Below are 13,871 nucleotides of genomic sequence, written 5' to 3'. Positions count from 1 at the left end.
GAAAAATAGGCAATATGAAATCCAGACAGGCAGATTCCGGAGTCCAGATCATCCCTATACTGTCTGTAACTACAGCACTCATCTAAGACCTGGTAAAAGAGCTTTTCTGAAAAAACTTTTGAGATATATGTATAGAATAGTTCACAAATAAATGTTCAGCTAAATGAATTTTCACAAACTGAACACACCTGTGTAACCAGCATCCAGCTCAAGACACAGAACATTACCAGCACCCCAAAAGACCCCCTGTACTTCCTCCAGGTCCCTACCCTCCCAAATGGAGCCACTATTCTAATTTCTAAATGGTATAGATTTATTTCACCTGGTTTTAAGAGCTCCCCCCCACCCCAACTTTATGGACAGATAACTGGAGTACAATAAACTGCACATTTTTAAAATGTACAACTTGATTAGTGTTGTTTGTGTTCACTCATGAAGCCAAAATTCACACAGCAAACATTTCCATAATCCCCCAAAGTTTTCTCATGCCGCTTTGTTATCCATCGCTCCCTCCAATCCTGTCCCAGGCTGATCTGCTTTCTTTCTCTATAGATTAGTTTGCACTTTCTAGAATTTTTGTATGAACAAAATTATACAGTACATATTCTTTTTTTGAGAGTGAGACTTGCTCTGTCACCTAGACTGGAGTGCAGTGGCATGATCATGGCTCACTGCAGCCTCAACTCCCCAGGCTCAAGCGATCCTCCCACCTCCCAGCCTCCCCATCCTAGCAGCTGGGACTGCAGCTGCATACCACCACACCTGGCTAATTTTGTGTATATATACATTACATATCTATCTATATCTATATGTTTCTCACATATAATTACATATGTACATAAAATATAAAAAATTAGCTGGATGAGGTGGTACTTACCTGTTGGTCCCAGCCATTTAGGAGGCTGAGGTAGGAGGATCGCTTGATCCAGGGGAGGTCAAGGCTGCAGCGAGCCATGACGGTGCTACCACACTCCAGCTTGAGCAACAGAGCGAGACCCTGTTTCAAAAACAAAACAAAAATTGTTTTAGTTACTCTACATCCTCTACATTTCCATATACATTTTAAAACCAACTTTTCAAATTCTAAAAAAAAAAAAAAAAAAATGCCTGCTGAAAATTTTGATTGGAATTACATTGAGTATAGAGATAAATTGGGAAAGAATCATCATCATATTGGGCAATTTTGTATCTCCCAATCCAAAACATGGCATATATCTCCATTTGTTTCCTCTTCAATTTCACAATGTTTTATAGTGTTCAGTGTAGAGGTTTGACAGATTTATTTTTAGGTATTTTAAAAATTTTTGGTGCCACTCTAAATGAGACTTTCAAAATTTCACTTTCAAATTGTTTGCTCCAACATACAGTTAGAAGGAATAAATTCAAAACTGGGTGCGATAACTCACACCTGTAATCCCAGCACTTTAGGAGGCCGAGGCAGCCAGATCACTTGAGGTCAGGAGTTTGAGACCAGCCTGGCCAATATGGTGAAACCCCATCTCTATTAAAAATACAAAATCATCTGGGCATGGTGGCATGTTCCTGTAGCCCCAGCTACTTGGGAGGGTGAGGCAGAAGAATTGCTTGAACCCAGGAGGTGGAGGTTGCAGTGAGCTGAGATTGCACCACTGCACTCCAGCCTGGGCAAGAGAGTAAGACTGTCTCAAAACAAAAAAAAAAAAAAAAAAGAAAAAAAAAAAGAAGGAATAAATTCAATGCTTGATAGCATAGTAGGGTGACTAGGGTTAAACAAAAATGTACTGCACTCGTGAGATGGACAGCCTAAATACCGACTTGATCACTATGCATTATATACGTAACAAAATTTCACACATGCCCCATAAATTTGTGCAAATAAGAAAATAAAAGTCACTTGTAGAATAAAGTAACACAAAGCAAAAAAAAATTTGCTGCTAAAAACTTTTATGATGAACTCTCCTTCCTTTCACAGCCGAGATGTTGGGAGCACACAGATATACGGGGAATTCCTGCAGCACTCATTGGCAAACGCTGTAGAAGATAAGATGTCAAAAGGCTTAAAGTAGAAGAGCAGAATGACTAATAAGACTCCAGAGAAGGGCATAAAAACCTCCCTTCTTCTGATTCCCTTAATTATACCTCTCACTTTCCATTATGGGGTGTGCGTTGTTCTAGTGGTGAGAGTTGGGGATCCTGCAGTGGAAAAAGATCGAAGGCCCTGGGCCCTCTTATTCTACATTCTCTCCCTAGCATACCTGCATGCATAGCTTACAATATCTTCTGTACATTGGAGACCAGGCATCTGCCCTAAGTTCCAGGCATGTGTCTCTCATAGGCCCTTAAACTCAGCTTCTCTAGAATGAAACTCACAATCTTCCCTCCAATTGTTTTTCTTTTTTTTGAGACAGTTTCTGTCACCCAGGCTGGAGTGCAGTGGTACGACCTTGGCTCACTACAACCTCCACCTCCCAGGTTCAAGCGATTCTCCCGCCTCAGCCTCCTGAGTAGCTGGGATTACAGGCACACGCCCCCACGGCTGGCTAATTTTTGTATTTTTAGTGGAGACCATGTTGGCCAGGCTGGTCACAAAGTCCTGACTTGAAGTGATCTGTCCACCTTGGCCTCCCAAAGTGCTGGGATTACAGGCATGAGCCACTGCGGCTAGCCTCAAACCTGTTCCTTATCCAACGTTTCCTTTACTGCAAATGGCAACCTCCTCCACCAGCTGTGCAACACCTAATAGGAAGAGTAGTGAACATCCAGTAAATATGTGTTGTACGGATGAGTGAATGAAGATTGGTAGCATAGAAAGTGAATTTACTCTATGTAAGTTTTGAAGAAAGTTAACTCCTTTGAGCTGGCCTGGGATGTCTCATGCCTGTTCCCATAATGCTAGAGGCATCATGATTTATTTATGTATTTATTTATTTATGAGACAGAGTCTTACTCTGTCGCCCAGGCTGAAGTGCAGTGGCGCAATCTTGGCTCACTGCAAGCTCCGCCTCCCAGGTTCACGCCATTCTCCTGCCTCAGCCTCTCGAGTTGCTGCGACTATAGGCACTCAACACCACGCCCGGCAATTTTTTGTATTTTCAGTAGAGACAGGGTTTTACCGTGTTAGCCAGGATGGTCTTGATCTCCTGCCCTCATGATCTGCCTGCCTTGGCCTCCCAAAGTGCTGGGATTACAGGCGTGAGCCACTGTGCCTGGCTGAGGCATCATGATTTAAATAAAGTTCCATCAGACTCTGTATCAGAGCAGGTTCTTTCTCCTGTGTTGCTCTGCAACCTCACTGAGACCACAGCTACAAGCAGGGAAGAGGGTGGGGCACTTTTGATTCTGGGGACACATATATCATTATTCCTCACAATGACTGTCTCTTGTTTCTTTTTTTTTTGAGAAGGAGTCTCACTGTTGCCCAGGCTGGAGTACAGTGGTGTGATCTCAGCTCACTGCAATCTCTGCCTCCTGGGTTCAAGATATTTTCCTGCCTCAGCCTCCCAAGTAGCTGAGATTACAGGTGCCTGCCACCATGCCTGGCTAATTTTTGTATTTTTAGTAGAGATGGGATTTCACCATGTTGGCCAGGCTGGTCTTGAACTCCTGACCTCAGGTGATCCACTCACCTCAGCCTTCCCAAGTGCTGGGATTACAGGCATGAGCCACCACGCCTAGCCTCTTGTTTATTTCTATATCACCTGGGCCTTGGCTCAGTCCTAGAATGCAGAGATAATAAATGTTTGAATGAATGAGTGAATGAATGAATGAAATAACTCCATTGTCGAAGTGCTATTTGTCCCTTTTTATAGATAAGAAATCTGGGGCTCAGAGACTGCCCTCTCTAGGAAGCAGCAATAACTGGGGGCCAAACCCAGTCCTCTCGGCCCCCAGATCAGTGATTCCTCTACTGCATCAAGAAAGTTGTAATTACTTGCTCTTGGTGTCTTGGAAAAAAAGAAAAAAAGTTGTAATAACTAAGTACAGATTTCATTTCATCTTCTTTCCAACTAATAGTTCTTAAGTGCTTCCTGCGTACCAGGATGAAGCTATTGGATGAAGCTATCAATGCTCTCTTGAAAGCACAGCCACAAGATTTTGAAGAGGGGGAAAAAAAGCCTTTCTGCTAGGCCCTGACCTGAACCAATTCTTGGTTATCTAAAGTAGTGGACTCCAAATACAAATTCCCAGGATCCTCCCCCCAGAAATTCTAATTCATGCATCTGAAGGAGAGGAGATGCCTAAAAACCTCTATTATAAACACTGCTCTGGGCTGATGTGGTATATAGCCAGCTGCTGCACACGGTTCAGCAGGAAGGCAGCAGAAAGGAGGGTGAAGAGTAAGCATTTTTATTACTTTATTCACATACATTAACTGAGCACATACTATGTCCCAGTCACTGTTCTAAGTCCTAGGGATACAGTAGTGGACAAAACAAAATCCTTATTCTCCCTCATTCTATGGGTGGTGGGGGTGTAAGATGGGGAGACAATGACCAAGTAAAGAAATAGGGCCAGGGGAGGGTGGCTTATGCCTGGAGTCCTGGCACTTTGGGAGCCTGAGGCAGGTGGGTCATTTCAGCCCAGGAGTTTGAGACCAGCCTGGACAACATGGTTAAACCTCATCTCTACCAAAACAAACAAACAAACGTTAGCTGGGTATGATGGTTCATGCCTGTAGTCCCAGCCACTCAGGAGGCTGAGGTGGGAGGATCACCTGAGCCTGGGAGGCAGAGGTGAGCTGAGGTCACAGCACTGCACTCCAGCCTGGGCGACAGAGCAAGACTGTGTCTCGAGAAGAAAGAAAGAAAAAGAAATAAACATGCAAGATAACCACTGCTTGTGGTGGTGAAGGCTCTAGAGAAAACAAAAGAGTGATGTGCTGCAGGGTGACAGAGAAGGGGTACCGTAGCTCTCTGAGGAGGTGACATTTGAGTTGAGACCTGAATGACCAGAAGGAACCAACCCTACTCTAGGAGAATATTATAGGCAGACAGAGTAGGAGATGGCAGAGTCACAGAGAGACAGTCTTCGCATGTGAGGCTGACGTAGTGTGAACAAGGAGAAGAACAGCCTAATATATGGTTAGACAGAGATAGTGAGGCAGGAATCATCATTTAAGGTCTTCAAATTAGGAAAAGGGTTTAGAGTTTCTTCTGGAGAGTTCTAAGCAGGGAGTGATGTGACATGATTGCTTTAATTGGCTTGTTTTAGCTGCTAGATGAAGACAAGAGTCTAGGGGTTCAACGTGGGAGCAGGGAACCAGTGAGGAGGCTCACAGGAGTCCAAGCTAGAGACGACGGTGGGTGTGGTGGCTCATGACTATAATCCCAGCACTTTGGGAGGGTGAGGCAGGTGGATCACTTGAGGCCAGGAGTTCAAGACCAGCCTGGCCAACATGTGAAACCCCGTCTCTACTAATAATACAAAAATTAGCCGGGCGTGTTGGCGTGCACCTGTAATCCCAGCTACTCAGGAGGCTAAGGCAGAAAAATTGCTTGAACCTGGGAGGCGGAAGCTGTAGTGAGTTGAGACTGCACCACTGCACTCCAGCCTGGGCAACACAATAAGACTCCATCTTAAAAAAAAAAAAAAAAGTGAATATGACTACAAAACTGCCTGTGAGCTGCTACTTTTGGCACACTACCTATGGGATAGCCCTGTCCCACAAGGAGCAGTCCCTCTGCTGTTGCAGTACACTGTAGCTTCAATAAAAGTTGCTAACACCACTGGCTCACCCTTAAATTCTTTCCTGGGAGAAGCCAAAAACCCTCCTGGGCTAAGCCCCCATTCTGGGGCTCACCTGCCCTGCATCAATATTCTCCTTTCTAGTAAAAAACCTACTATGACGTGGCACTCTCCTGGACATTTGATAAACTTACCTCTGTTTTCCCATCAGGTCTGTGAGGTGGTGTAGTTCTTGCCATTTGACAGGTAAGTCGGCAGAGGCTCATAGAAGGCCCCATGTCACAGCCCCTGAAAGGGTCAGTGCGACAACTGGAACACAAGTGTGTGTCACACTGACCTCACGCTTGTCCATCACTCCACACAGCCATCAATGCAGGAAATAGGCTGGTTTCTGATGCACCTGGTGTCTGAGAGAAGCTTTGGTTCTTTCACTTTTCAGCTTTGCCCTGGCCTGGGCCCAGGCCCTAACTCCTGAGATCAGGCTTGTCCCAAGAGAGTCGGGGCTAGGGTGGGTAATTATCTCAGCGGTTGCTGTGAGGTCCATCCAGCTCAAGTGAGTCTTGGGATCCTGGCTTCTCAAACTTTCACGTGCACACAATTGCCTGGGGATTTGATTGAAACGCAGTTTCTGACTCAGCTGGACAAGCGTGGGCTCCTTTTGTTTTCTTTCCTTTTCTCTCTTCATCCAAAATTTTTAATAAGAGGGTAGGCTCCAGGGTTAGTTTTTGTAGTCTCGGCTGGCCCTTTGACCTATGGCACGCTCGAACTTCCGGCCCTTGGAGCGGACGTAGGGTTTGGTGTGGCTGTGCGGGGTTCCCGGGGCCTTGCCGAAATGCCGGTACACCTCTTGGCCCTTGAGAGAACCAGAGAGCAGGATGGTGCCGCTGCCCTTGGGGGAGTCCAGGGCCAGCTGGTCGAAAGTGAGGATCTTGCCCCCGCCCCGCCCTGAGGATGCGGCTGCAGCTCGGCTGGTCACACACAGCGCACACACCTTTAGTTTGAGAACCTCCTGAACCCGCACATCACCCTTTATGGGCCCCAAGACCACGGCCATTTTGTTTTCCCGGCCAGGAAGCTTCATCTTCCGGATCATCTGAGCAACAGAGTGACCGGTTGGTGCGACTCATAAACGGCCTCTTCAGTACAACCTGGTCGAATATGGAGTTGATTTGTCTGGCCAGAAACCTGTACAGCTTGACCAACAGTCTCAGGTAGATAGCCTGGCTCATGGGCTCCTTGCACGGAACGTTTTTGGTCCTTGTTGTGGCGGATGTCAACTCCCATGATGGCGCCTCCTGCTCGACCAGGTCCGGAAAGCCACGTTTCTAATTTCTAACAAGCCCCAGGTGATGTTGTTACCAAGGTCCACCTGCCACAGTTTATAGAGGGCCGTGGAGGTGGGAGTGGGGTGGGGTAGGCAGAGGAGGGAAACAGGAGGCTGCAGTTGGGACAGCTGTGCTCATCCTCACGTGTAACTGACTCTTGTAAATTGTCATTAGTAACGTTCTCAACACCCACCCTCCTCCCCCATCAATATGATAAAGAAAGAACATTAGAATATCTGTGTTCTTGGTCTCCCAGGGAAGCCCACCCAGTCAGGACCCCAGGATGTGGCAGGCAAGTCCCTCCCTCTCCCTGAAGCCCCAGTGACTCCAACTCTAGGTCCTTATGCTGGGGTTGGGGCAGGGTACGGTGAATCTGCAGCTGCTCCCCACATTGTTGGGGGGAGCGCATGGTATGTGGGGAGAGGTGAGGAGAGGACTTTCCTCTTCCTAGAACTTCTGGTCTGGTCCCCAGGGCACAGGTGTTAATGAAGGTGGAGGAATGGCCTCTTCCTAATGGGCCTTTCAAGGCCTGCCAGAGCCAGCAGGGTGGGCAGGGGACAGGGAGGAACTTGTGCTTCCCGGCAGGGACAGGAACCCGCTGGATGCACCGCTTTGACCTTGGCTCATTGTAAACATGCTCTAATGTGGGGCGCTGAAGCCAAGAGATGGGACAATTATCATTGCAAGGGAAGTTATCTTAATTTATAAATTCCAGTCAAGGTCCTAAAGGAATTGTTAGAAGGGAGGGTGGTAGTGAACTTGGTAAATTCAATTTAAAACCACTGGTAAATGGGAGAGAAAAATCAAGTAAATACTGAAAGAAAAAAATAATCTAGGGGGCTATAACAGTTATAAAAGATATACCAATGTCATATAGTAGAAAGCCCAGAAGTCCCACGTATACTTTAAATATTTAGCAAATGACACATTTGGCATTTCAAAATGGAGAGGAAATAAATATGGCTGAAAAAATTAAGGATTTGATCTTTCTTCAAACCACATGCTAACATAAATTCCAAATGGGACAAAGAGTTAAATGTAAACAAGGATAATAGAATGAAATAGAAGAAAACATTTATATAATGTCAACGTGAGGGAGGCCATCCTAAGTTTAACATGGAAATAGAAACCATGAAGCAAAGATTGGAAATGTGACTGCAAAAAGATTTATGATATAAAAATATCATAAACAAAATAAGCAAATGTTAAATCGGGAGAATTTAATGTATGTCAGACAGGGAGTTAATGTCAGTACAAATCAATAGGAAAAAGACATATTCCCAGTAGGAATGGGCACAGGGCATGGATATTTAAAAATAAGTAGATATGGCTGGGCATGGTGGCTCATGCCTGTAATCCCAGCACTTTGGGAGGCTGAGGTGGGCAGATCACCTGAGGTCAGGAGTTCAAGGCCAGCCTGGCCAACATGGTGAAACCCCATCTCTACTAAAAATATAAAAATTAGCCAGACATGGTGGCAGGCACCTGTAGTCCCAGCTACTTGGGAGGCTGAGGCAGGACAATCTCTTGAACCTGGGAGGCAGAGGTTGCAGTGAGCCGAGATCACGCCACTGCACTCCAGCCTGGGTGACAGAGCAAGACTCCATCTCAAAAAATAAAAAAGTAGAAATGACCAGTAAATATATGAAACAACTGTAACCATGAGAACAATAAAAGAAATGTGGCCAAACGCAGTGACTCACGCCTGTAATCCCAGCACTTTGGGAGGCCGAGGTATGAGGATTGCTTGGAGCTAGCAGTCCAGCACCAGCTTGGGTGGCAAAGTGAAACCCCATACCTACAAAAAAAAAAAAAAATTATTATTTTTTGAGACAGTTTCACTCTGTCACCCAGGCTAGAGTGCAGTGCTGCGATCATGGCTCACTGAAACCTCTGCCTCCCAGGCTCAAGCGATCCTTCTGCCTCAGCCTCCCAGGTAGCTGGGACTACAGGTGTGCATCACCACAACCAGCTAATTTTTGTATTTTGTGTATTCACCATGTGGTTCGTGCTGGTCTTAAAGTTCTGGACTTAAGCTGCCTGCCTCAGCCTTTCAAAGGGTTTGGATTACAGGCATGAGCCACTGCAACAACAAAAAAAAACTTTTTTTTTTTTTTTTTTTTTGCAAAATAAAATTCCTATTTATTGTTGGACAACATTGTTTCACACATACATCAAACAGGCCAAAAAAAAACCAGCAACTTCATAGACAAAAAAGGAAAAAAAAGAAACCTTTTATCTTTGGCCTTTTTAACCATCTCATACAAACCAACTACTTATAGTACAGCTAAGTACATACACAAAAAAGTTACTGGAATGCTTGGAATAAGATTGTTTTTCTGTTGTCATTTTTGCTTTTTTTACAAGGTTTCTTTTTCTCCTTTGAGATTATAATGAACATGGTCACACCACAAGTAAAGTCAGAAGTAGGACAGAGAATGATCCGAAGGCTGGTTTGGTCATCCGAGATCATTAAAAATGGCTGACCCTAACAATATGTACAAAAATATAAAATGTAAATAAAAAATACAAACAAATTTCCTTTTTAAAGTACTTTTAAGAAAAAAAGCAGGGCCTTGGAAGTTTTGGTTCTTTTTTCCTCCCCTGTTGCAAATTCTCATGGTTTGGGCTGGGTGGTGGAGAGCGCATGTCATCTGTGGGTGGCACTGCCCACGGTGGGTGGGTGGGCCTCTCTACTCGAAGGTGACCACGTTTAGATTCTGAGACGGGAAGTGGAGGGTGAATAGGTTACGGCGGCCTTTTTTTTTTAGTTTAACTTTTCCTTTTTTGCTGTCTAGTCATCTTTGTCGGTCTTCTGCTTGTTGGTATCGACATCGTCATCCTCATCATCTTCAGCTGACCGCTTGCCCGTAGCTGACTCAGCTTCCTCATCTTCATCTCCATCCTCTTCCTCACGATCACCTTCTTCTTCCTCTTCCTCCCCACCTTCTTCCTTTTCTTCATCTACCTCATTGTCAGCCTCCTGCTCCCCATTTTCCTCATTAGCATTCCCGTTAGCAGGGGCGTCTCTTCCATTTTCCACCTCTTCCACAACTTCCTTCTTCTCCTTTAAGTCCTTGGTGGTGATTTCGGAGCTGGTGTCTACGGCTGCGTCTGACATGGTGGGGCACGCCAGTGATCCCATGCAGGGGATTAAAAAGAAAGCGAGAGTTCAGGGACTCTGGCGATAAAGCTGCCAGAGTCCGCGGCGGCTGTGGCGAGCAAGGAGGCGGACGAGGAACAATGCAAAGATGGCTTTTCAGAGCAGCCAGTGGGGGGCAAAAAAAAAACAAACTCTTAAGTTTTTGTTTTTTTTTTTTAATTAGCTGGGCATGGTGGTGCACACCTGTAGTTCCAGCTACTCCGGAGACTGAGGCAGAAAGATTGCCTGAATCCAGGCTTCAGTGAGCTATGATTGAGACACTGCATTCTAGCCTGGGTGACCAAGCCAGACCCTGTCTTAAAAAGGCAGGAGGAAGAGGAAAGAGGAGGAAGAGGAGGAGGAGGAGGACTAAAACCATAAGATACCTCTTTTTTCCTGCTGAATTGGCAGAGATAAAAAAGATATAGTAATAATGACAGCTGGACAGGGAAGAGTTTGAGTAAACAGACACTCATCCACTGCTGGGGCTGTAAACTGGAACAACTGTTCTGTGGGGCCAAAGCCCTAAAAATGCCCCATCTGTTTGTACCAGACATTTTATTTCTAGAAATAGATCCTAAAGAAATAATCAGATGTGCAAAATGAATGCATCAATATGCATCACAGTCACACTCATACATGGAATATTGAAACTGCCTAAATACGCACCCATGAATCCAAACAACTTTCTTCTTGCTCACCATCAGTCACCCAAGTCCTTCCGTCAAGTTTTAAAAACCAAAGCACCTGTGATTTAGCCTAAGGAGCTTTGCCCCCTTGTGCTGCACAGGGCAGGGCCAGATTGAGCTCTTTGCAGTGGAGCAGGAAGTCCCATCCAGCACTAGAGAAGTGAGTAGCTACGGAGGATTTAACTTGTGCTTTGTTTCTTGGTGTCCAGAAGGAATGGAAAGCATTTTCTGTCTCCGTAGGGACCTGTTTTTATCTCTAAAACCTGGCTTCTTACCACTCTTAGGCCCTCAAAGCCTGACATGGTTGGATCCACCCCTCACCTCCTCCCCCGCTCACCACCTAGGAAGCCTCTTCTTAGCTCCAGCCACGCAGGTCTTCTTTCAGCTCTTCAAACTCATCGTGCCTTCTCTGGCCACACAGTCTTTGCACATACTGTTCCCTTTGCCCAAAACTGCTCCCATTCTCTCCTGCCTGGTTACTTCTGAGCTTGAACGTCCCTGTCTCAGGAGGCTCTTCCTTGGCCTAAGTTTTTATAGGTTCCTTTGCGCTCTGCATTCTAGCTACAATTTTACATTAATTTATGCAAGTGTTTTGTTTCTGTCTGTCTCTCCCAAGATTCTCAGCACCATGTGGCAGGAACATGTGGTTGTTATATGTAGCTCCAGTGTCCACACGGTGCATGACACATGGCTGGGCTTCAACACGGCTAACCCATGGCTCTAGGAAATTTTCTTTTATTATTTCTTTGGTAACCCCTTGTCCTTTGTTTTCTCTGTTCTCTTTCTGGAGTGTCAACTGGTTGGTTGTTGAACTTGAATCAGTCCTTGAAGTATTTTATTTCTCCTCTTGTATTTTTTTTCTTTTTGATGTTTTGTCTGCATTCTAGACATTCCATCAGTTTTATTTTCCAAGCCATCTAGCAAGTTTTATTTTGGTAACTATATTTTTAATTGTAAAAAGTTACCTCTTTTTTGAGATGGAGTCTCTGTTGCCCAGGCTGGAGTGCAGTGGCGTGATTTCGGCTCACTGCAACCTCCGCCTCCCAGGTCCAAGCGATTCTTGTGCCTCAGCCTCCCATGTAGCTGGAATTACAGGCACACACCACTGCATCTGGCTAATTTTTGTATTTTTAGTAGAGACGGGGTTTCACCATGTTGGCCTGGCTGGTCTCAAACTCCTGACCTCAGGTGATCTGCTCACCTCGGCCTCCCAAAGTGCTGGGAGTACCGGCATGAGCCACTGTGCCCGGCCAAAAAGTTGCTTCTTTTATGTTTGCACACACATGTTCACAGCAGCATTATTCACAATAGCCAAAAGGTGGAAACAACTCAAGTGTCCATAGACAGATGAATGGTTAAACAAAATTTGGTATATCCATACAATGGACTATTATTCAGCCTTAAAAAGGAAGGTAATTCTGACACATGCTACATTAGTGAACCTTGGAGACATTATACATGTGAAGTAAGCCAGTAACAAAGGACAATTATTGTATGATTTCATTCATATGAGATACTTAGTCAAATTCATGGAGACAGAAAGTAGAATGGTGGTTGCCAGGATCCGGGCCAGCTGGGGATGGGGAGTTTTTGCTTCATGGGTACAGAGTTTCAGTTTTGCAAGATAAAAAAGAGTTCTGGAGATGGTTGTTGATGACAATTTTAGAACAATGTGAATATCCTTAATGCCACTGATATGGTTAGACTTTGTGTCCCCACTCAATCTCATCTTGAATTATAATCCCCAAGTGTTTAGGAAAAGACCTGGTGGGAAGTGATTGGAGTATGGGGGCAGTTTTCCCCATGCTGTTCTCGTAATAGTGAATGACTTCTCACCTGATCTGATGGTTTTATAACTGGTAGTTTTCCTGCACTGATGCATACTCTCTCCTGCCCTCACGTGAAGGAGGTTCTTCCTTCCCCTTCTCCTTCTGCCATGATTGTAAGTTTCCTGAGGCCTTCCCAGGCATGTGTAACTTGAGTCAATTAAACCTCTTTCCTTTGTAAATTACCTAGTCTCGGGTAGTATGTTTATAGCAGTGTGAAAACAGACTAATACAGCCACTGAATTGTACATTTAAAAATGGTTAAAATGGTGAAATTTATGTATTTGCCACAATCTTTAAAAAGATAATTGTTTCTCTAACTGTTCCTTTTTTTAACATCTTGTGTTTTTTTAAAGTTGTAGTATTTCCTTGAGCTTTCCCGAGGATACACATTTTCTTTATTTCTTTTTAATCTTTTATTCTCTGAAGGTTCTCTAAGGACTTCTTTGGCTCTTTCTCCTTCACTTTGGAAGCTTTTCTAAAATATATGGGGCTACCTGGTGTCCTTCCATATCTAAAGGAATTTTGTGCACAGGCCAAAGGGGGTTATGTGCATGCGGACAGAGCTTAGAGTGGGAACCAGTCATTACACCCACGGACCCCTAAATGCCACCGTAAGGAGGGCTTCCTCAAGGGTGCCGACCAGTACACTAGCAGCACCTATCTCACCAGGCAGTGTACACAGTTCTCTTTAGAGAGAGTCTCTGATTTTTTTCCTTGGGGTAAGCGCCTGGCTGAACCCATAACTTGGGGGAAGTTGCATCAACTATCCATACCTGGATCTTCATTTATTCTGCCTGTTCCAGCCCCATTTTCACTTTGCCCTCTGTGGTACCTGCACTGGAGCCTGGAGGCTCCCTCAGGTTCTCACAGGTAGATGGCTCAGCCCCACTGCACCCCAGCCCCTCTAATCTACCCGACAGGTCTCTAACTCCTTTTCATCTTCCAGATGAAATCACTTGTCTGCTAATGACTAACGACTTTCTCCCATCCTCTTTGTTTCTTTTCTTTTCTTTTTTTTTTGGAGGCAGAGTCTTGCTGTGTCACCCAGGCTGGAGTACAGTGGTGCAATCTCTGCTCACTGTAACCTCCGCCTCCTGGGTTCAAGCAATTCTCCTGCCTCAGCCTCCAGAGTAGATGGGATTATAGGCACACACCACCATGCCCAGCTGATTTTTGTATTTTTAGTAGAGATGGGGTTTCGCCATGTTGGCCAGGCTGGTCT

At 45.1% G+C, this 13,871-nt stretch overlaps 2 protein-coding genes and 1 pseudogene across 3 annotated transcripts in view; all 3 read right to left on the bottom strand.

Moving 5' to 3' along the window:
* The window catches only part of CHRNB4 (cholinergic receptor nicotinic beta 4 subunit), a 31,750-nt gene extending 30,765 nt beyond the window's left edge, over positions 1 to 985 (bottom strand). Inside the window, exon 1 of one of the 2 annotated variants that reach the window (XM_058427795.1) lies at positions 878 to 985. In XM_058427795.1, coding sequence (XP_058283778.1) covers positions 878 to 955 — 78 coding nt within the window. In that variant the 5' untranslated portion in view covers positions 956 to 985. The remainder of the gene's footprint in view (positions 1 to 877) is intronic. The other variant, XM_058427793.1, reaches the window with a different exon arrangement.
* Positions 986 to 6,382: 5,397 nt separating this feature from the next.
* On the bottom strand, positions 6,383 to 6,948 carry LOC116482526 (large ribosomal subunit protein eL18-like; annotated as a pseudogene).
* Positions 6,949 to 9,625: 2,677 nt separating this feature from the next.
* LOC116482525 (prothymosin alpha-like) lies at positions 9,626 to 10,164 on the bottom strand. Its single transcript, XM_032176057.3, has one exon. It carries the CDS (start codon positions 10,132 to 10,134, stop codon positions 9,784 to 9,786), a length of 351 nt encoding a protein of 116 aa, XP_032031948.1. The 5' UTR covers positions 10,135 to 10,164; the 3' UTR covers positions 9,626 to 9,783.
* Between the last annotated feature and the right edge of the window lie 3,707 nt (positions 10,165 to 13,871).

Source organism: Hylobates moloch, unplaced genomic scaffold (assembly GCF_009828535.3).
Source record: "Hylobates moloch isolate HMO894 unplaced genomic scaffold, HMol_V3 SCAFFOLD_14, whole genome shotgun sequence".
Taxonomy (NCBI): Eukaryota; Metazoa; Chordata; class Mammalia; order Primates; family Hylobatidae; genus Hylobates; species Hylobates moloch.
Note: the sequence above shows the minus strand (reverse complement) of the source record. Positions and strands in the feature narration are given on the sequence as shown.

Excerpts from the sequence above, each read along its gene's own strand:
- LOC116482525 (XM_032176057.3), bottom strand. The coding sequence starts at position 10,134 with ATGGGATCACTGGCGTGCCCCACCATGTCAGACGCAGCCGTAGACACC.